At 38.6% G+C, this 23300-nt stretch overlaps 2 protein-coding genes across 3 annotated transcripts; one reads left to right on the top strand and one right to left on the bottom strand.

Moving 5' to 3' along the window:
- Positions 1-4580: 4580 nt before the first annotated feature.
- Positions 4581-19666, bottom strand: LOC119546428 (protein mothers against dpp). 2 transcript variants are annotated; one of them, XM_037852697.1, is made up of 4 exons: positions 19529-19666; positions 6332-6795; positions 5584-6274; positions 4581-5322 (listed from the first exon to the last, which is right to left on the bottom strand). In XM_037852697.1, exons 2-4 carry the CDS (start codon positions 6599-6601, stop codon positions 4916-4918), a joined length of 1368 nt encoding a protein of 455 aa, XP_037708625.1. In that variant the 5' UTR covers positions 6602-6795; positions 19529-19666; the 3' UTR covers positions 4581-4915. The 2 variants fall into 2 exon arrangements, with proteins under 2 accessions (XP_037708625.1, XP_037708624.1); XM_037852696.1 differs by lacking the exon at positions 19529-19666 and adding an exon at positions 10589-10927.
- A 35-nt stretch (positions 19667-19701) lies between these two features.
- Positions 19702-22719, top strand: LOC119546427. Its single transcript, XM_037852695.1, has 2 exons — positions 19702-19922; positions 19988-22719. The coding sequence occupies exon 2, from the start codon at positions 20058-20060 to the stop codon at positions 22476-22478; it is 2421 nt and encodes an 806-aa protein (XP_037708623.1). The 5' UTR covers positions 19702-19922; positions 19988-20057; the 3' UTR covers positions 22479-22719.
- Positions 22720-23300: the final 581 nt, after the last annotated feature.

The raw sequence follows: 23300 nt of genomic DNA, 5'->3' as shown, positions 1-23300 counted from the left end.
CTTGTCACGTAAGTGCCAGAAGTGCCGTTTTCGTGACAAAACTGCCAGCTATCGATAACATTCGACATTTAAAATTAAGAAATAACGTTATTAAATAGGGAATATTTTACTTAAACAGTCGACTATGGTAATACAATAAAATAGGGAACTCCGAATTATAATTATTATAATATCATAATTGTATTTTTGGAACTTATTAAAAATCCTAATCGATTTTTATTGCAAGTGCCAAGAAAACCTACAAGATCTTTAGCGAAACCGGAAACTAAGAAATTTAACTACAAGAAAACCTTGGCTAACCACCAGTTCTTGGTTGACTTAATGCAAATTCTTAAGAATTCGTGTTTCATCGGGGATAATTTTTGTTTCGGTAAAAGTAGGCTTGATCTGCTTGGGCGGGAACCGTGTTTCTAACTCTGTTTGGAATATATTCCAAATTCAAAACCAAAGAAAATTTTAAGAGTCCAATAAAAAACAGGAATTAGTCATTTAGCCCAAGACTTCAGTTGTCTCATTAATACAAAGTTATTTCTGCCAAACCTTTAAAAATAAATGCAATTAATTTGTTCCGTTCGGTTTTCTTTAGAATGATTCTATATGGTAATAATTATAGAAATTAAGAAAGAAATACATTAAGAAATACATTTAATTTGTGTTCCAAATGTATGATATTCGCCCACCAACCAAGCCAATCCAGGGTTTCCAAAACTCAAGAGTTTTTTATTCAGTAAACGACTAAAAATCAAATTGGACTGATGCTGTAAGTGTTTGTCGCAGGATGGGGGCACAACAAGCAGATTTTGAAGACGAGCAGTGGTTTTGGGACTTATATGCTACTGCTAAGGCCAATGAAGGCACGTTCATCTCTTGAGTCTCCGGAAAACAAGCTCCCTTTTTAAATGAAAGCTAGGACAACCCTAGTGTGGGATGACATGTGCAGCCTATACTCATCATTTCATTTGAAAGGCAGATGAAGCAGTTTAAAAATAAATATACCCAATGTTTGGACTAGCAAAAAAAAATCTTTTTTTATAATGTCCCGGTCGTCGATACGAACTCTTTATAAACTCAAGCACGAATATTTCATAAAAACTGTAGAACAATATAAATGTATTAACTGTTTACCGTACATTTGATATTTATATATTTAAATAAACTGAAGACGTGAGCGCTACTTTATAAAAAAGCTCTACTGCGGGACATATATATAGAGGCCCCAATAGTTCACTTGCGCACTTACAACCTTAAAATGTTAAGACAGGCAGTAATTCTGTTCTACGTGATAATCGCTGGTTGTCCTTATGGATCGCCGGCAGATTACCCGCAATGTGCAAATCGTGGAAATAAATCGGAAGAGCTACAGAAACTCTGTGGCGGATACTGCTTCCCGGCGATAAAACCAGTCCTTGTCCAACTCCAATCCTTAAAAGATGAACTGTCTACGCTTAAGATCCAGCAGGGATTCAAGATGTTTGGATCTTCCTTATATCTTTTCGAAGAAGCGGACAAGGTGCCTTGGAATGATGCAGTTAAAATCTGTCGCAAGTTTAACGCACATCTAGTGGATATTAAAAACGAACAGGAGTCTAAAGATGTCATAGCGAACTTGGCTGGCCATAATTTTTTTCACTGGGTGGATGGTGGTGTTAATAACGGAGAATGCGTCACAATAGTTACTGGAGGAACGATGGATACAAAATGTTGGGAGAAGAATAACTTTATTTGTAAGGCAAACTAAAACAGTATAAAAATAAAAAAATACAAGTAGATATGGGGATTTATAGTAATTTGACTCAATTCTGTTAATTAGATACCCTGTACGCCTTACAAATTTTAATTGGCAAAACAGTTACCAGAGCGGTTCAATTTAAATGTAATCTTTTTCACCCTATATAACAAAAAAATATATCTAACATTGTATTAAATTAGTATATTAGTACGAATTCGTTAAAGAATTTGATTAAATTTAAATGTCTTCATTAAGACTAATTTTATTCTTCAATGTGTATCATATAAATCTCTATAAACTTGTTAAGCATCAAAGAAGTAGGCGCCGCAGAATTAGTCGATTAGTGGAGGTTAGAATGGGCTTGGTTCAACTAAAGCAAGCGTTATCATAGTTTTCGAAATCTTCATGTTCAAACGAACGGACGGACGTGACTATAACTATTCCCAAATTGAAAAGATATTGCCTTGAATTGTTTTAAGTTTTAGGTATATTTGCTTTTTATTATCAATGTTCCATAAATTAAAAATATACATATTTAAATTAGCAAACGATGGGACTGCTGTTTTAAGGAAAAGCTTTGTTGCTCCATATATAAAAGCAGGTATTTTGCTGGCAATATTTTAGTTTTCCACCAATCGGATCCATTTCGCTACTACAGTTTGTAAAGAAAAACATTTGAAAATGTTTCAACTGGCATCATTTGCGTTGTTTGCACTAATAGCTGGGTATCCTTGTGGAACTCTGGCAGGTTCCCCGAAAAATAAGAGTTCTAGCAATCAAAGTAAAGACCTAGAGACCCGCTGCAATGCATATTGCTTCTCGACGATTGAGCCGATTATGGATTACTACCAGACCTTAAAGGACGAAGTTGCTTCGCAAAAGGCACTGCAGGGATTCGAGAAGCTTGGATCCGATCTATATTACATCGATCACTCCAATGAGCTAAATTGGACCGATGCAATTGACGCCTGTCGCAAGATGAGTGCTCGACTAACGGATATCAAAGACGAAAAGGAGTATAACGCAATTAGAAACAGATTAGGGGAGGGTAAATACTGGACAGACATTACAAAACGAGGCAAGCAAAAGGAGTACATATCTGCTACTACCGGGAAGCCAGCTCCATTCATCAGGTGGTTTACAGGTGTAACGGACAACATGAGCGATACGCACTGCCTTGGTATAAATGGTAGAAATGATGGTAGAATGTGGGATGATGACTGTAGCTTTACTAATAGATATATATGTAAGAGAGTTAAAAATGCTTAGAAATAAAAGATGGAAAGAAATAAAACATTTGCACCAGTTAGTTATTTCAGTGAAATTACTTATTACACTTTGAAGAGGCTGGATAACATAATTATAGGTCAATCAGCCCAAAAAAGAATTTTATAACTAAGGATCTTTAACCATTTCAAAAGATTATATCTAAATCCTTATTTGTCAAAATGAAAGTACGAATAGCGCCGTCCATGCGAGATCTATTCACATGATCAAGCACGAACATCTTAAAAATACTGTACCATAAATGTAATATTTGAATGTTCAAATGAACTAAAGGCGTGACCACTACTTTATAGAAAAGCTCTGTGGCCCATTAAATAAAGGCAGCTTGTCTCTGAAAGTTCAGTTTCCCCATCCATCGGCTCTAGAATGAACCAACCGTCAAATGTGGCATGGAGACAGTAGCTTAGACAATCCCTTTGTTTCTAAGGCGCATAAAAATGTCTTAAAATACAAATTTTCATTTAACTGAAGATAAAAATGGAAATCCGCTGAAAAAGATTCGTATCTATTTATTTTTAATTCATATTTTTTATTACAATATTACGTTAAACATTAAGAGGCATGCAAGGCGTGTTTAAGGCAATTTATAGCATTCTGTGGTAGCTGCTCAAAAACTTGTAAACTTTAAGGCAAATATTTATTTTTCTTCGCTCGGTATTTTGCATCTTCACTTGGTTATTTTCACAATGTTTTTTCAAAATCTCTTGCTCTACAGTTCAAAGGCCTCCGTAAAATATCGAACAGGCACAAATACTACATTCAATTTTAGATAAGGCCGTAACTTGCCCAAGCCTCTAATATACAGCTAAATTTACATTTTCATATTTCTGGAGAATATATATTATATTTTTTATTTAAACTTGCAAAGGTTTTGCACATATCCGCTAAACATAATAAAATAACTCATAGGTCGAAAACATAATTTTTTCAAAATTAAGCATTTCTTGTGGGGAATTTTTTATTTTCATCTACTGATATTTCGGCACACATGGTTTTATTTGAAACAAAATCGAAGACAATCATAAAACTAGGAAAATTATAGTGTAATCTATTCATATAAAAATTTATTTTTTCCTGGTCTAAACAAAATTATTTTTACTTAAGATAAAAAAAGATCATTGGTTGGAAAATTGATTAATTCAAAAACCATTTTTCCACTCTTAAATTTCGCTGGTATTTATTTTATTGTTTGTAGTTTTTTTTTTTTTTATAACTTAAAATTAGTTAAACCATAGATTTAAATCAACTTAATTGAACATTTAATTCGTTGATCAAAGGCAAACCGCAAATGAGAAATATAAAACGTAAATTAGGAGTTCTAAATATCATTTTAAGAAATGTATTGCAATAAGTTCATTCATATCCCTATTTAAATTTTTGTTGCTTATGTATTTAAAGTTTGAGGGTTACTTAAATGTGTTTTGTTTTATATTTAAAGCAGTTTTGCAATGACACATAATTAGCACTTGAAATAGACTTGAACAACAACTGGTTGCCAATGGGCATCGATCATTAATATTATAGCATGTAGATCATTGTAAATAGTTATACCACTTTGTAATTGGGTTTTTTTGCTCGCCGTTGTTTTTATTACTTGGATGTAGCGTTAGGAATGACATTCGCATAGAAAATCATACGATAAACTATAAAATATGGGCAAAGGGCGGGTGTTGGAGTAGCTTGCGTACATCTATTTAAATTTGCAGATGAGCTGTATAGACACTGATCTGTTCTGTTATCTGATCACCCTCATCGGGCACAAACCTCTATACTCTCTCCGTTGTCCTGTGTTCTCTACGTCTTTTTCACACTTAGCTTTCACTCGCACGTACTCATTTAGCTACTGGTTTTGTATTGTTTTTCTCTTCGTTTCCCTTCAGGGATCCCCTCATCTTACGCTTAGGATACCGAACTAATTGCATTATGTGGCGAGCCCATTTGCGTGAGCACCTTGTCAAGCCACTGGAGCGGCCCGTGCAGATGGATTTCGATCCAACAGGGCGTCGATGTCACATCCTGGCGATGGTACTCCGCCCCCCAGCCCTTCACGAACGACATCCGGATCGTGCACATCTTCGTGAGCTCATAGACGGCCTCGAATCCATTGTTCACCGACTGCGACAGCAGCTGAGCAAATTCTTGATTGTTAAAGATCTTAAGCGAGCAGCCCGGCGGTATTTTGCAAACGGTGCTCGGGTGGAATCCGTGGTGGTAGTTGCAGTTGCGCGACTGCACAAAAATGGCGGAGTCGGACAGGCACTCGGCGTACACCTCGCCGGTCACATAGTACAGATGAACGCCCTTGCCTGCGGGAGGAAAAAGACAATAATTAGCGATTGCTTTTTTTAAACTTTTTGCAAACATGACTTCCAACTATCTACCAAAACTATTTTTATAACAGATAAGACTTCGTATTCCAATTTAAGACCATTTAAATTACAGTCTAATAAAGCTGCTTATCGGAATTTCCCATGAATGACTTATATTAGCTCACAATGAGACAATAATAATTAAATCAAAAAACGGACATTCCCGAAAGTCTTAATCTAGTACACAAGAAAACGCACCTATATGACGGCGTGTGTTCTCGATGGTGCTGTTCCTGTTCACATTGCTTAGCTGGCCAAGGCAGCAGCGGTCCGAGTTGTTGGACGGATTCGTGAAGCCATCGACTATCACCGAGTTATTGTTGCAGTGGAACACCTCGCCCACCCGGCAGTTCAGCTCATAGTAGGCAATCGAGGCCCAGAAGGCGGGCTCCGCATAGCTGACCTGGGCCACATCACCCATGGGGGCATCCAGCAGTTGGCCACCGTCATTGGGATTGTTGGAATTGCCGTCCTCCGAGGGACTGTAGGCGGGCGGCGGTGTTCCCGCCAAACTGTCATACGGCGAATTGGGATTGGAGTTGACGGAACTGGGACTGCCCACCGATGTGTTGCTGGTGCTCAGGCTGTGCGAGTTGAATCCACTGTTCGAGTAGCTCACATTGTGCGGCATACTGGGCTCGGCCACGTGGTTGAACTGCAGCATGGAGTGCCCGGGTGCGTACTCCGAGTGGCGAGGAACGAGAACTGGCGGGAGCACTGGACTCTCCACGCGCTTATAGTGGTACGGATTGATGCAGACCTCCTTCTGCTTGGCGCTAAAGGGATACTGGCACAGCTCGAGGGGCTTCAGTTCGTGGTGCGACTGCAGATCGGGCCAGCGCCACACGCGGCAGTAGATCACATGCGGCAGACCCTTGCGATGGGAGACCTGAAATCAAGGATCAAATTAGTTGGTTACCCAATGTATGTAATCCAAATTACCCACCTGTAATCGTCCGTCCAGTGACCGTGGAATGGTGACACACTTCGAGGGCTGGCCGGGACAGGAGAGGGCCCGCTCCAGCTCCTCTATGGCGCCCTTGCGCTTCTTTAGCTTCTTCACCAGACTGTCGACGGCCTTCTCCGCCCATTTCTCCTCCTCGTCGCCCTGCTTCCAGCCCAGCAGCTTCTTAACCGCCGGCGATGTGAAGGAGAATAGTGAGCCCAGTGTGGACATGGCACTGCTGGTGTTTGATTCCACATCGTCGGTGTCCATTCTGCTGCTGTTTATTGCTGTGGTCAAACTGTGGCTGTGGTTGTTGTTGTTATTGCTGATGCTGCTGCTGCTAGTGCTGCAGATGTTGTTATTGTTGTTGTTGGTGATGTGGTGGCTGTTGTTGTTGCTGCTGCTGCCGTTGATTTGGGGTGGAGTCACCCGATAACCGGTATAACTATCAGCGGGCGGATAGTCTGTTGGACAGAGTAAGTAAAAAGCATATATAAATAATAAATACAAATAGAATCGCATACATTCATCATCGAGCTTAGATTGCCTCTGCAACGCCCACAACAACGCATGCTAAATTTGAATGCACAGGGAGAAAAACCAAGTAAGCCAATAGTATAAAAGTATCCCCTTTTAATTGGATATATTTAGATTAAACAGCTTTTAACAAATCATTTTTAAATGTATATACCGTAAATAGGAGTCCGAACTCTTATACTTAATACACTTTTATTATAAAAAACCATTTCATTTGACTCGTTTTCTCACAGTGTCGCTACCCGCTTGGCCAAGTGCCCAGCAGAAATCGGAGAAGGAGGGAATATATCTATGGGGCCTTTCAATGCATCATGTTTTTGGCTTGTGAATGAAGTCGTTGGGAGGTTCCTGTCATGAACGGACTCCTCCCACTTTCGATGTTGGCGGCCAATTGCATGCAAATTGCCTGCAACATTTTCACATTGAGAATTATGGCTATTATTGCTTCAGTTAGTTGGTTAGCTGATTAATCGAATCTCGTTTTCGTTGGAAAATTATTTTTATCTATTAAATATGGTTATTGTTGATCGCGAATCGCTGTTGACGTCATTTGAAGAATGATTCTATTGTAAGGGGGAATTTTTTGGGTCGGCCAGTTCTTTGAAATCTATAAAATATCTCCAGGTTAACAAAGAAAACACTTATTTCCAGTTCAAAGGAATTAATAACTGACCAACTATTTAAGAAAGAGCTATTGTTGTCTATAAAAATTGAATTAAAAGGAATTTGTAGAACAAAGATAATAATTTCGCCTTTCCTTATCGATTCTTTGGAAAACGGTATTAACAAAAATTGGTAGTCGGACACAAAAATTTTATTCAGTGACCTTATGATATTATTTTATAAATTGTCAAGTAATATGTTGGGTTCAATTACCGCACTGAACAACTGTTTATATAATAATAACATAATATAATTGATTGATTTATCAAATCTCTATTTGGGATGATAAGTTCAACCTAATTTACAAATCGTTTAATTCGATTTTCTAATAACTTTCCTTATAAGTGCAGCTTACTGTACTTAACCGAGAACCGAGTTGGGTGTCGAGAACTGCATCTCATAATTAGCGCAAATGATAACCAAATGGTTTACAACTTGTCAGCACCACAATTGTGGGTCTACCCCCCTTTTTTCCCAACCCCTGGACTTTTCCTCCCTTTTGGAACGTCACTGTGTCTAACGGTAAAGACAACAATTCAATTTGAATTATGACATTTCAATGTTAACAGCATTTCTGAAAAACTTCTGCTCTGTGGCAAGTTTTGCTTTTTAGTTGTCGTCTGTCTTAGTTTCTATGCTAAACTCAATCTCGTATTTTTCCTCGAGGTGTCAAAAAATGTTTAATTAAATTTAAAAGTGACAAAACCTAATTGAATGAAAATTTGTAGTAGCAATTAATTTGTGCAAGCTGGAGCACTAAAATCGCGAAAATCGGCAAAAAGCAAGCCACACAAGGCGAACAACCCCCTTTTTTCAGGAGGCTAGTAAATCCAATTTCAAAAGCAATTAAATGCCGACGATAAATCAACAAGTGCAACACTTGGACAACAAGAAAACACCTCTCGATTGGACCGACAGACCAACTGGCGCATATTTCTGCCCAAATTAGCCGTTGCGTGAATTAATTTCGATTTTCTCGCTCAACTCAGGCCTAATACTGTGGGGCGTTGCCCGAGTTGTTTTACTATTTTTTTTTCATCTTACTTTTTGCAGCATTGACAATTTTATGTTGTCGCCGATGGGAAGGAGGCGTAACCCAAGCCCAAGGGGGCCAGTGGATCGGGGAACCCACTTTTTTAATTGCCCAAAGTCACCCAGAGCCCCAGGCGCTAAAAATGGCCTTTGGAGATATACAAAAAAATACTCTAACTGCAAAAAATATAATTGTTTCCAACGTTTGAGCTTGATAGATTTACCTAGCTTTTCATATTGAATATACTTTTATTACTAAAATAAGGTTAACACAACTAAAAGTTCCCAGAATACTAGCAATTTTTTTGTAATGTGTTTCATGCAACAAAAAAGATTTATAATTGTATTATTTTTTAAGCCCGTTCTAAGTCTACAAAATAATAATCATTAAAAAAGTAGTTTGTATAAAATTATTTCAAAAGTAGTTCTGATTCAAAATCTTTTTAATATTACCACCCATTTACATACAATCCTTATTTAAATGCAAAGATTCTGTCTTTTTTTTATTTTAAAGCCTAATCCCAAAATTCAACATATTTCATATGAGAGTAGGTATGCATTTCGTATCCTGTGTTAAAGAAGTTTTTTTAGAACCCAAAATAAAAGAGTGACACTTGGCAGGCTGTCCGATCAGACTTATCAAGAGGGTTACGGGCGATAGAGAAACCCATGTATTTGTCCAGCTGACCGGTGGTTTTGTGTGTCTTTAGGTGGCAATCGTGGTCTTGTGGATTGGCCTGTCTTGTGGAATTCGATTGATTGTGGGGTAAGCATACAAATTTTAAGAATGCCCCCGGCTTGTTTGTGCAAAGCATTGACAAATAGTGTGTAAAAAGTGGGGTTCCACATAAATGATCATAAAATTTTCAATAAAGGATACTCAACTATTAGTTCTCAGGATTTATAAAAAATAATACATTATTTGCACAGATTTTAACAATAAATTCTATAACTTCTTAGAGGACACAAAATATTTGGGATCAAAATAAGGGATCAACTTGGCAAATGTTCTTCATATGTTAATATAATAATTACTTTAATTAATAAATAATTCAGAGTTATAAATGCCAATTCATGTTTGATTGAACGATGTTAAATATAATTTAAGCAATTTAATAGGCCTTTATGATCCATTGTCAGTTGGATTCTGCACGCATGGGGACATTCCCTCAATTAATTAAAGATCAATAATCGTAATTCGCAATTACATATTACCAGAGCTCAGATCACGTATCCACCTCCCTTTGCCTTCCTTCTTTTTTTGCCTTTTGCCCCACCCAAAACTGGCGCAGTCTTTCATATTCCAAGAAGTCAACACTCGAAAGAAAGTTATAATCCTTTTAAAATAATACAAAATTGTTAAGGAATTACTTGTTTCTTTTTTCTAATTTAAGATTAAACATTTTTGAGCTGTTTCACGAAAAGACAAAGTATTAAAATTAAAGATCACTTTGAGTTGTTAATACCCAATTTAATATCTCACTAATTTAATTTACAAAGTTCTTTAGCAATAAACCCCGCATAATTTTCAGTGCGTCGATAATCAGGGACTCGCCGATCATAACTCAAATGGAGGAACGTTGGACCAAGGACTTTGAGGGACTTTTATGGCAGGCACGCATTCGCGCATGCGTATCATATAAGCCCAATCGATAATCAATCATAAATGCGGCAGTGACAATAAGGCGTAAATCATGGGAGCCAGGTAAAAGAAATAAAGGTGGATGGGAAAATGTGGCAAGTACCGAGGTACAGAAGTACAGAAGCACTTCCGTTGCCATTGAAAGCGGGCAAAAAGTGTTGTAAAGGGTACGGGCACCAGAAAAAATCGGAGAGAGCGAGAAGAATAGGGACTTGGACCCATGTTTAAAAATAAACAAACAATGCACACACAAAAACAGAGATAAAGAACCGAACCAAACGGGCGGCCAGGCCATCAAAAGTTTCGATTTGAGGAAAACTCAAAAATCAAGGAGGGCAAGGGAAATTGAAAAGACTGAGGGGAAAATGGGGAACTAAACGTACACATGATGATGTTGAGATTGCAGATATTATTTTATTTATTTTTATTGCACGCACACACTAACACACGCACTGGCGCGACGACACCGATGCAAATGCACAAATCAAAATCAGCATCAAAATGTTATTCTCGTATGCAAATGCGACCCTCCACGACGATCGGATCGACTCTTTTCTGCAGTTACATTTCCGTTTCGATTATCAATTCAATTGTTATCTCTTCATTTGCCAAAATCATCCACAATTCAATAATAATAACTTAATTTATCGATGCTGTTTGCCATAATATTTATTTTATTTTCGCCGCAAATTACGCAAAATCCCCAGAGAACGAGAAAAGCGAGCGCCAATTCAGAAATCAACTGTACGACCCGACCGATCGACAACGAATGCCGAACGGGTTGCTTTGCCTGCACAGAAAACTGAGTCCACCGGGTGTTGACTGACTGACGGACTGACAGACTGCCTGATTGAGTGAGTGAGGAACTGAACTGACTGACTGACGAACTGAAGGCAGCCCAACATTGCACTCGTATTTCCCATCTGTGTGTGCATGCCAGGGATGCGAAACAGCAGGACCGCCTTATAGGAGCTGTAGGTTAAGACACCCCCTTCGAAGGAGTTCAAAATAAAAATATTTCCAAGAACATTAATATATCACTTTTATAAATGTTCAAAAACAAGATATTGTTAATTTAAGATTGTATTTATATTAAAGTATAAAACATTAGCAAACTACCACAAAAAATATTTCCAGATACTAACATTTTTTTTTTTAAATACTTATGATTAATTTAACAGTAAATGTTAAGGGGTTTACCTTGGCTATAGTTTCTAGCCTCCCTTTAGGTCCCCTTATTTTATCGACACCCCCTTCGAAGGAGTTCAAAATAAAAAAATAATTCCAAAACTCTTAAATATCACTTTTATAAATATTCAAAAACAAGATATAGTTAATTTAAGATTGTATTTATATTAAAGTATAAAACATTAGCAAACTACCACTAACAAATATTTCTAGATATTACAATTTTTTTCTTTTTTAAAATTACTTATGATTTTTTAACAATAAATATTAAGGTTTTTACCATTGCTATAGTTTCTAGCCTCCTTTTAATTCCCCTTACTTATCGCTACCTATTCCGCAGCCCTGATTTCCAAAGACCGTTGAGTGACGTATTCGTATTTGTAATTAAGTTTCAGTGTGCGCACAGGCGGCCAAGTGCACACCACTACTCAGACATCAAAAGTTTTGTTTTAAACAAATCAAAATGCCCTATCTGCAGTTGGGGCGCCTGCACGTGAACGCAAACGTGTTTGTGTGAAAAAATACCGCACAGGGAGAAAAATATGAGTTCATTTAATAAGCATTATTTAAAAAAATTTTAGATTAAGATGTAGGTGAAGGTTTTTAAGGCAATATACAAAACGAGCTGCAGAGTGAACTTGGAAAGAAATTACAGAACTTACTTATATACAATCGTTTTGGATCATTCTAATATTCTAAGACTGGTAATGCAATTTAACAGAATATTTTTAATTAAATATTAATATGTTATAAGTATTTTATATTAATATTTATATTACAATTTTTTTTTTTGGTATAAAAATATCGTACACTTTTATTCCCGGTGTATTGGCCTTTGGTGGTGGAGGTGGCGTCAACCCACAATCACAATCAAACTGTAAACACCCCACCGCAACCACAACAACAAGTGAAGGCAGGAAAAGAGGAGGAAAATGGGGAAATGGGGCCTGTGAAGGGAGGTGATCAATAGAAGGCAGCGTCAACGAATATTTTCGTGCGTGGGACTTGAGTGAAATCGAACTCGAAATTCGATAGAGCCCTCCTCTAGTAGGGCGTTTTGAGATACGAAAATAACCGAGAACAAAACGAATTCCTCTTCGTGAATGCACTGCCAACTATTTAAGGGGGAACACAGAAGGCAAACAGCTGATGGGGCGTGCTGAAAATTGCAAGTGGAGTTGCCAAATCAACCAGGAAACATACAATCATAAGAACAGACAGGGTCATTAAAAATTGTAGTTAAAAAAAATTGTTTGAGTGAGTTTAACTTTTATAATTTGAACCACAATCAGCCGGTGAAAAGTTAGAGTTATGAAGACTTAAAAATATAAAATAAATTCTATTAACGTTAGGATATTGTTTGATGATCAATACAACTAGTTGGACCTATTAACCCTATTCGAGGTCAACAATTTTTTTTACATTTTTTGTTTTTTAACTTTGCTTACAGGGCTGAACGTTTTTTTTAATTCCACATTGTCGTTTGTAGTTCATGTGCTTTTAATAAATACATTAGTATTGTTCTTGTCATGATTTGAATTTTATAAAAAAGCAACCCTAATTGTTTAACCCCAACTGTATATATGCTTAGAATGCGAGCATGTTTGTAGACGATCGCTCCTCCCACTTTTTTATTGCGTGTTTAACACTACTAAACGCGAATTTATTGCCAACATGGGTAACATTACACAGTCGCAATAAAATCGAAAATAGTAATGAAGCGCACTCCCCTCGAAAACAGAAGTGAAAACTGCGAACACAACAAAACCCTCCGTATGCCATAATTATGTAGTCCGTCTGAAACAATAAAAATTTATGCACGCAAATTGCACAAACACACATGAAACCCTTCAATTCACGTGCCAAAGTGCAAACGTCAAGGGACAAAAATGCGCAGGCACAGGAGAAAATCCTTTTTTAAAGTAAATTAACTCAATTCTAATTGCAAATAATTGCCGCGATAATTGCAGAGGGCCACGCAGAGGCTTTGTCATGTGAGTAATTGAGCTGTCAACACGGAGACACCACCGCTTTTCTGGAAACCGAAGTCGGTGGTGGGTGGTCGAGGCCACTTTTAGAGGAAATGTTTCCAGTTACAAAAGCGCCGTCCAGGACTTTTAATATTTTTAATAAAATTTTGTATATTAAACATAGAGAAAAACCTAAATACACTTCAGTTCTATAAGATTGTCCATTAAATTAAGTACGGATAGGACATTTTTCTGAGGTCTACAACTTTTAACACATTTTTAAAACGTATACAATAAAAATACAAAGCATTCTATATATATCATGTCAGTATTTTAATAAATAAAAAACCTATAGTTAAATAAATATTTTTATCTTCGATACTAAAAAGCAAGGGCACTGCCCTTGCCTGCTAATAGAACTTGACAAATTTTGAAGCCAACTCGCTAGCCAATTAAGCCAGGCACAAGGTAATCGCTAAATATCACAATGTGACAAAAGTGAACTGCCAGAAGTTGAAGTCCTCAACTTTGTTGTGATGTTTGCTCCTGTGCCCCAGTGTTGTTGCTCTGTTGTGTTCTTGTCGTCTCACCGTCACTGCCGACGCCTAAACATGCAACAATTGTTGCGTGTTCAACTGCCAATCAATGCCAATGACTGCCGGACCACAGCAGCAGTAGCAGGAACAAGGAGCAACACACACAGTAATGGTCAGAAGATTAGGATCCTGCTTATAAAATAATAAGAGAAAAATATTATGAAATCTAATCTAACTTTAAGGTTTTTTTTTAAGTATGGTACTTATAGGTGATTACTTCAAATATACTCTATTTAAAATTAGTTACCTATTAAGTCTTAAGAATAAAGGCAATACCATTCCCATGTAATTCCATAGAATATATAATAACATAATATATAATAGCAGTATTTCGAACTGATAATATAGTTTAGTTTGAGAGGCTAGAACAGCTTATTGGATTCATTTTCCCCAAAGTTATTATATTACTAAATAGTAGGTTTAACTTAAGTTCAGTCAGTTGTATTGTAGTACTATTTTATTGACCTCGTCTGTGCCGAAGCAAAGATCCAAAAGTGCAACATGCAACAGAGCAGCAGCAACTGCAGCAAGTTCGTCATCGTCATCGGCATCCACGATTCGTTCGGTTCGCTTAAAAAGCCATAAATATGTGGAGTATGCGCCACAGTTCCCGAGATTGCTCCCCCTTTAACCCCCCAGTGACCAGTGCGCAGTGCCCAGTGTCCGCTTAACCCTTCCGCCTGTCCTGCGGGTTAAACGTGCTGCCGCTGTGTGGCGCCTAATGCGTGCGCCAAAACAAAACGTAAAAGAATTCTTAGAAAAGCGTCGCCGCGCGACTAAGCGGGTTCTGAACGAAAAAAAAAACCAGGAGTCGGTAGAAGGAGAAGTCCACAATCGAGTGGATTAAATGGCACAAACATGGCTAATTACATGTATTTAACACGCACGGGGCAGTCTGTACTTAAAAGTTGGCAATGCGACACAAACAATGACAAGTACCACAATTATGGTCAAAAGCTTCGAAAGCGATCCACTAGAGACGACGGCCAGAAGAGACCGCAGAAGAATTCAAAATACCAGCAGTGTAAGCAAAGAAGAATCAGTACCCTTCTAGCAGAAGGTAAACAATAAAGTGATGATCACTAAAATGGAAGAGATAGGAGTGATCATTACTTGTAATAAACTTAAAACCTGAAATGGAGAAACAAAAAATAATAATATTTTAGTTATGTAAATACTATAAGCCCTCTAAAATTTTAGATATTTTAAATAAATATATTATTGAAAGGTAGATAGAAAGAAAATTAATGATATTTCACAAAACATTTATAAAAGTAAAATAAAAAATCAGAACAGTATATCTTTAATAATATCATAATATCATTACATCATAATATCATCAATAAGTATCAAACTCGTTGCAAGACGACTTCCTCATCACTTGACCATGCTTTGATGGATATCTACACCATTAAAATAGGAGCGGCTGGGAATGGTTTTCATGCCCCCACCTCACGACTTCAGCGAACTCCGCGTTGTCAATGCAAAAATTTATTAGATTTTAAATGCAATAATTATTAGCATTATATGGGCAATGAAGCGCCGATCGAGTAGGACAACGCCGGAATGCCCAATCAGTCTTGGCCAGCTCACTGTGTGTGGCTAAGACGCCGAACACTTGGTATGCAACTGAGCCAACTGCGATCGTCAGTAGCTGCTAAACTGTAAACTCTAGTTACGGGCTAATTTCATTCAAGACGAGCTCGACTTGCGTGGGTGTTGGCTCCACCGCCTGTTGCATGACTTCGCCGCCTTTCGAGCCCCGCTTAGAGGCCCCCTCTTTGGAGACCCCTCGTCAACCCATAACTATTCCCATATTCCCAGTCGCCGGCACTGACAGTTCGGCGACAGAGATTTATGCGCTGTAATTTCCCACTTTATTACAGTTTAAAGTTGCGTTTTCATAAGTTTTGGCGCAGTTTGTCTCTTTTAGCTGCCATTTGCTTCAATTTCGCGCCCTCAATGTGGCACTTTTACGGGCTTTGAGCGAGTCAAGCCAATGAATTTATATTTTTAGGAAGTGGTTTAGGGTTATAGGTGGGCCATTATATTTTATTAAGATATCATTTTATCTGATATTCTTTAGAAATCCTGGTTGATTTAGTTTTGGTTTCTTAATAACAAAGAGTATATATCACTTCGATAGCCCACTGAAGGCAATACCTCTTGATCTTTACTTTAAAAGCCAATGATTCGAGCTGCGGAACCAAAGCCGTTGATAAGGATCTGCTCCCAAGCACTTCTTAATAAAGTTGTTGCCGGTATTATGACAATAAAAGAGAAAATCCTATTGCGACAGGGTCTAAAAATAGGTTCAAATCTTTGTCGTGTTGACAATTTTTTGGTTTTTTTTTTTCGTTTGGCTTTGTTGTGTTTTGTTTGTCGTTTTATTACCATTGCGCGGACGGATTATCGCGACAAGAAGATCAAGAGCAGGATGGGGAACAAAAATATTTATATGGATACCAAAAAATAACAAGAAGGGGCCGCCCACTGACACTGGTTGAGAAAAAACTGAAAAGCGTAAATCACGCTTTCGATAGATCTAAAATTAGTTTCCTGCGATAAGCCGTTTGCCAGATTGTTACAGCGCGTTTCGGGGTATTATGCCTAAACTTTGAAATTTTTAGTTTAAATCGAATACCTTAAAGCATAGTTTTAATGATCCTATTAATATAATGTACCTTTTAGCAAAAAACTTTTAAAATTTCTATACATTCATGAAGTAATAAAGGTCACTTCAGGTGTTTAAAATATCCATAACATCCTCATATTAATAAAAAGTATTGCAATTATTTTTAAGCAAGTGAAAAACTTAAATGTTTTAACTATTGATTTTGTTTTGACTGAAATATTACAATACAATTTCGTTCCGCAAATTATTTCTTGGTCTCAAGATATAAGGGGAATGGGAAATTGTAATGGCTTGATCACTTTTGATTTTGGTTTTTATTATTTTTGCTGACTTACTGACACGAAAATTTGCATGTTGCTTGTTGCACAAACTGCGCATAAATCCAATTAATAACATAATTATTTGGCAAGCAAAACGCAGCGGTTTGTGAGACAAACCATTCGGAGCTCATTTCAAGAGGCCGCCGCTGAATTTGCGTTTGCATTTGCCACTTTTTGTGGTGCGTAGGCTGAGCCACCAAACCACCAAACCACCAGTTACTTGGACCAACCACCGCTATATGCAAATTGCCCATATGCATTTCAGTTGCCTTTTTTCCAGCCTTTTTTCTGTTGGTTTATGCCTAAATTGAAATATTGACTTTGCGCACTTAATTTTCGGGCTGGCAAATTTGAATTGCCAATCAAAATGAGAGACGCGGGGTGCAAAGTTGATGCTAAATTTCTAGCTAAACAATATGCAACATAAATTAGAATAACAGTTAAAACCTCTAGCAAAACCAAATGTCTTTTGTGGGTGGGACCTCCAATGTGTGGGTGCGATACGGCTAGAAACTTTGGATCGGGGGCGTTACTTCAGACTAACCATAAGTTTCATTGGGAACTTCTTGCGGCGTTTCTCAAAATGATTTGTGGTCTTGCCCCGGGAATTAACACGGCAACTAAAATCGGATGGAAAACCCCACTGCCAATAGCGAATGCAAGTCACAAATCAGATTAGCCAGAAAGTTCACAAATGATTCAGCTTATAAGACAGCGTTTCAGGTGTTGGTGAAGTTTGTCAAATATAAATGTAATCCACACGCGATTGTGTTGAGATTTTAATCTTAAGTGATTCATCAACGAATATATAAACTATTCATAAAAGTTTCAAATGACCTGAAGTCGGTTTCGCTTGAATCTTTTTATTCCATTAAGATTTGACATAAGTATTAAAGACGATGTCATTATAAGATCGTTTAGAAATGGTCCTAAAACCGTAAAACAAAGATTTAATACTTAAGCTTTAAACATCTTCCGTTTTTCTAGGGCCCACTGTATTAAATCACCAGAGCAAACCACAGAAATGGAATAAAACAAACCCCAACAGAACCCAGATCGGAACCACTAGAAAAATCAAACCCACCCACCCACATGTCGAGGCGGTTCGCCAAGTGGAATTGAGTGCACACATTGCAAATCTTCTCGTCTTGTGTCGCGCTTCGCTTCAGTTGCCTTCGACAAAGGAAAAACTTTGGCTGCAAATGTAGTGTTGCTCACTTGGCCATACTCCACAGCATGGCAATCGTCATTTAAATAATAATAATTATTCGATACTACAAAAATATTAAAAATTTATTAACTTTTGTAAAATATTTTATTAAAAAACTTTTGGATACCCCTTCTATTTTCTTGGCTAATCCAATTTCCAACTTCTAAGCCTTTGTAATATTATTAAAATGTTAAATCATCACATTTATCTAAATTGTCTATAGTAACTTGGCAGCACTGTTGCTGCCGACTGCTGCAGTACCTTCTTCTGCAACTGCAATTGCAATTTCAATTGCACACGGCTCCCTCTGATTTTCCCCCGTCACTGATAACAAATAAAGAAGCGCATCAATAACAGCGTAGCGTAGATAAGCACACAAAAAGGAAAAAGTATTTTGTATTCTAACAAAAGTCAAAAGCGTATTTTCTTGTACTATTGGTCCATCCTATTTATTCCAATAGGATATTTAATCAACTAGAGCATTCAAGTGTTTTTTGAGTATAAGCTAGATAACTAATTTTATTTTGACTGAATATTAAACTCAAATTTTTTTTAATATAGAACAGAACCTTTTTATAATCTTTGCGATATCGATTAAAGCTACTATATTTCCACTCTTAAGTACCAAGTTTTTCATAGAAATGATTATTAATGATTTCAAATAATAGCTTTTAATGAGACATTAACCTCTTTTGGTTCACCCCTTCGGTATCAATTGAAATTGGCATCACTGGTATCAATTGAAATTGGCATCACTGACCGCGAGTTCTTGATAAGATTCGCCTGCGCTGTTTATTATTTACCGTTTGAAAGCGGGTGGGAAGAGAGCGGAATTATCAATAAGGCCTCAAAGCTGAGTCATAAAGGTGAGAAGAAAGAGAGCAGCAAATTTTTTGTTTTGTTGCACTTGAAATTCGAAATTTGAATATTCCGCACCTGTGCTGCCGGCAGCGACGCCGGCCGAGGCAGCGGCAGAGGCTCAAGTGGAATTGGGAAGGAAGAATTTCCGACAAGAATTTCAAGTATTTTCAAAACATAATAAAAATTTAAGTTTATTGTGTGTATTTATAAGTGATGCTACTTTTTCCCGTTTTCCTTTTTTTTTAGTTCAATTAATGGCGCGCTCACACTTATACATACACAGTGCACACGCACACACACATATGTTGCAGAATAAAACCCTGCAGAGAAAAAACGGAAAAAAACAACAAAAGCAATACTGTTTTTGCCCCCAACACAACGAAAACAACAACAACAACAAAAGTGTGGCGGCCGCAGCAAGGAAGAAGCAGCAGCACAAATACAGGCAAACGTTTTTTTCTCTCTTTCTCCCGAACGTAATTGCATTCAAAAACCTATTTTCTTCTGGGAAAGATAGGTGAAAAGTCACTGCTAACTACTCACGCGTGAATTTGAGCACTTGCTGCTGGTTTATTTCGACATTTTGGTTGCTTTTAAGCCCCGCAAATGTGCGTAAATTGTTTTTCAAAATTGTTTATCACGAAACACACACACAACACACAGCGACATCGAAAACAGTGTTGGGCAATTATAAAAAATACCACAGCTAGAGATGAGTCTACGCCAGAATTGGCAAATGAAAAACGGGCGTACATCAGTGATGTGATGAAAACATCGATAGTCGCCATAAAACATACTAAAGTTGCTTGAAATACCGATGCATCGATGTTCTACCACCTCTAAGCGTCAGTCAGCTGATTTTAACCGACTATTTATTTTTATCTCCCAAACAAACAAGATTCTGCAGAATTAAATGATGCTAACTGGTTAAAAGCCGGTAAAGACTCAGTTATTTATAAAAACTAAACATATTCTAAATACAAACAAGATTACCCTTAATAGTGCTTATCTGGATCAACCCTATCTCTTGAGTTTCCTGGAAATATATAGTATACAGATTACATATTATAAAATGGAAGAAGTTCAGGTTAAAGATGAGCCGCAATCGGACGACGAGGACCTCAGATTGGAGGAAATGGAGGTCGATATTAAAATGGAGCCTCTGATGGTGGAGCCCGAGTCAGAAGAGGACTTCTCGATGCAGGATGAGATCTCTGTCAAGGTGGAGTGCACAATGCTGGAGAAAGTGAAGGAAGAACCTGCATTTTCGAGTAGCGACCACACCAGTCTGGCCATCTGTTGTATCCCCAGTTGCGGGCAGAAGCAGACCAGTCAAATCCGGTTGTTCGGCTTTCCCAGGGATAAGATACTCCTGTTCCCTTGGCTGGTGAACACCCAAGTAAAGCCTCGCCTGGTTAATCCCGCAGAGCTTTACGTGTGTCAACAGCACTTTGTACCCGAAGCTATACAAGGAAATAACCTCTTCATCTGGGCGTTGCCCACACTGCTCCTCGGTCACGAAGACTATATAATACCGAACTTAGCCCAGGGCACTGAACATGTAATGAGATACATCTGTGAGAACTATTGCTCCGTGCCCTGCTGCTTCCGGGCCAAGGACGATGGATTCGTGCTGATCGAATACCCAGGAGACAAAGCCACTCGGCAGAAATGGAGATATCGGTGCCGTCATAGAGCAGAGGAAGTTGACAAATACGGCTTTCGGTTGTGCCAAGCGCACTTTCCGTCGAACTGCTTCGATCCGGACACGGGCGAATTGTTTGCAGGATCGTTGCCCTCCAGGGAGCTGTTCCCCTGCCTGGTTCCGGGATGTGTTCGGGATGCAGGCACCCCAGTCGTCTACTACCGCGTGCCACAAAGCACCGCCGAACTGGATGCCTGGAGCCACAACCTTTTAATTCCTCCGTCTGTTCTTAAGGCGAATAATCAACGCATTTGCGGGCGACACTTCGAGGACGACTGCTTCAGGGCCAACAAAACTCTCCTCTTGGGCTCGCTGCCCACTCTATTCCTGGGTCATCACAACGAAATCCTGCCCAATCCGAAAATGGTAAAAGCACAGCGCGTTACTTGCAGTGTTCCCAGCTGTGGTCGCATTCGGAGGAGATGCGGCCTTAAGTTTGTATTGTTTCCCAAGTCCCAGGGTTTAATCAAAAAGTGGATGCACAACATGCGACTGGACGCCAGCATCAAGAATGTGCAAAGCCTATTGGTATGCCATGAGCACTTTGAGAAGCACTGTTTTGAAACGATAGGTGGCAAGAGGCGACTGCGATGTGGTTCCATACCAACCCTGAAGCTTGGTCACTCCCATCGCGACCTGCACGAGTCCGACAGCGATTTGATGCCCGGAAAAACCAAGAAAAAGATATTGTCCTGGTTTAAAAAGAACAGATTCGATTGCTGCTACCCATGGTGTAGGTGGCCGGATAAAGTGCGTGCCTACGATCTGCCGCGTACGGAGAAGCTGCGCGCGGCTTGGCTGAAGCACATGAACATTCAGGAACCCTCTGCTGTTACAAAGAAAACCCTAAAGCTATGCCGGCTGCACTTTGTAATTCTGTACGAGCACAGTGGCAAGGAGTGCCTCGATCATGTTCCCGACGAAACTCTAGATGCTTATTACAAGGAGGCCCGGAGTAAAGCATCCATAGTGGAAATCAGCTGTGCTGTCAAAGGATGCGATACCCTTCGGCCCAGAGATGGTGGCACCCTGCATAATATAAAAATGTATAAGGAACTTCGCCAGATGTGGCTGGAGAACTGCCAGATAACATTAGAATCGCTGAGCTCATGCCATCGGGTGTGTAGTAAGCACTTTGAACCGGAGTGCTTTTTAAACGGGCGACTGCTGGGATGGAGTGTGCCCACCCTGCATCTGCCGGGCAAGGCTATCCATCAGAGTATTACCGAAGAGCAGTGGAAGATATACCGACAGGCAGAGAGACTTAACGAGCTGGGGGTAGTGGAGGAGGATGTGGAATATTTGGAGTCAAATCCCGTTGACGGAGAAGTCCCCAACGTGATCGAGGAGCAGCCCAAAGACCAGTGCCTGGAAGTGGTTCTAGAAGTGTCCCAGGGGCACAAACGCCATTCAAGGCTGCACACCGAGAAGATCCTCTTCAACCCGAAGAAGTGCAGTGAAAATCGCTGCGCCGTTCCTGGTTGCCCTATTACCTTTAAGGATGTAACCAGAACATTCCGGCTCCACAAACTACCCGTTTCCGAAGGTGCCGCCGAAATGTGGCTACACAACTCCCAGGTGAAGATCGACAAAGAGTACTGGCCAGACTTTCGGATCTGTGCCCACCATTTTGAGCAGGATTGCTTTATAGGATCCAGGCTGAGGCCGGGGGCAGTGCCCACGCTTTCCATGGGAAGTGAATCTCTAGAATTGATGTACGATAGTGAGTGGAATAAAAAAGAAAAGAAACCTCCGTCCCGATTTCCAAGGGCAGTAAAGAATTGTTGATGATAATTCTGTTATATTCCGATCACAAAAAAGTATATCATTTTTTAGGAATAATGTTAATAATGTTTTTTAGAATAATGTTAATTTCAAATGAATTTCCTTAGCAAAAGCTATAGTTTAATATTTTGTCAGCTTAGAAACCAATTTTTATTTTATTTTTTTTAAGTATAGGTAAAAAAGTTATAAGACAATATCATTTGTATCGCTTTAACATGCGAATAATGTTAAATTTATATGAAGTCTCAACCTAAGAAAAATAATGTTGACATACAATTTTTAATTTAAATATTTAAATATAGATAAAAATGTTATAAATTATTAAACAAAAGGTTAATTTTCTAACTTCTTTTTTACATTTTAATTTGAAATAAATTAACCAACGAAGACTAAAAAGAGTTTTTATGGATAACAATAAATGGGGAAACTATAAAAAACAAGGAAGAACGCTATAGTCGAGTACCTCGACTATCAGATACCCGTTACTCAGCTAAAGGGACCAAAGGAAAATGGAGATATGCAAGCAGCAAAGCGAGACTGAAATGCGCCACCTACCGGCGGTAGACAGATTTAAGCATTGTGGGCGTTAGAGTGGGCGTGGCAAAGTTTTTTTTGGATCAATCGATAGGTATTGACAATACCAATACATTTCAGCTAAAATTTTTTATCTAGCGTGAAAATTGTGGGCGCCAGAGGTTTGGGCGGTTTGTAGGCGTTCTAGTGGGCGTGGCATATTCGCGTGACTAAATTGCGCTGCGCTTAAGCCTAAGGAATCTAAATCTGAAATCCCATTTCTCTATCTTTGATATTTTCGAAGATATCGGC

The sequence above is a fragment of the Drosophila subpulchrella genome, chromosome 2L (genome assembly GCF_014743375.2).
Source record: "Drosophila subpulchrella strain 33 F10 #4 breed RU33 chromosome 2L, RU_Dsub_v1.1 Primary Assembly, whole genome shotgun sequence".
NCBI classification, from domain to species: domain Eukaryota; kingdom Metazoa; phylum Arthropoda; class Insecta; order Diptera; family Drosophilidae; genus Drosophila; species Drosophila subpulchrella.
The sequence above is the reverse complement of the archived record's forward strand: the minus strand, read 5'-3'. Positions and strand labels throughout refer to the sequence as shown.

Excerpts from the sequence above, each read along its gene's own strand:
- LOC119546428 (XM_037852696.1), bottom strand. Across the intron at positions 6,275-6,331 it reads CACTGGACGGACGATTACAG|GTCTCCCATCGCAAGGGTCT; the intron begins GTGGGTAATTTG and ends CCTTGATTTCAG. Across the intron at positions 5,323-5,583 it reads GAACACACGCCGTCATATAG|GCAAGGGCGTTCATCTGTAC; the intron begins GTGCGTTTTCTT and ends TTCCTCCCGCAG.
- LOC119546427 (XM_037852695.1), top strand. The coding sequence starts at position 20,058 with ATGGAAGAAGTTCAGGTTAAAGATGAGCCGCAATCGGACGACGAGGAC.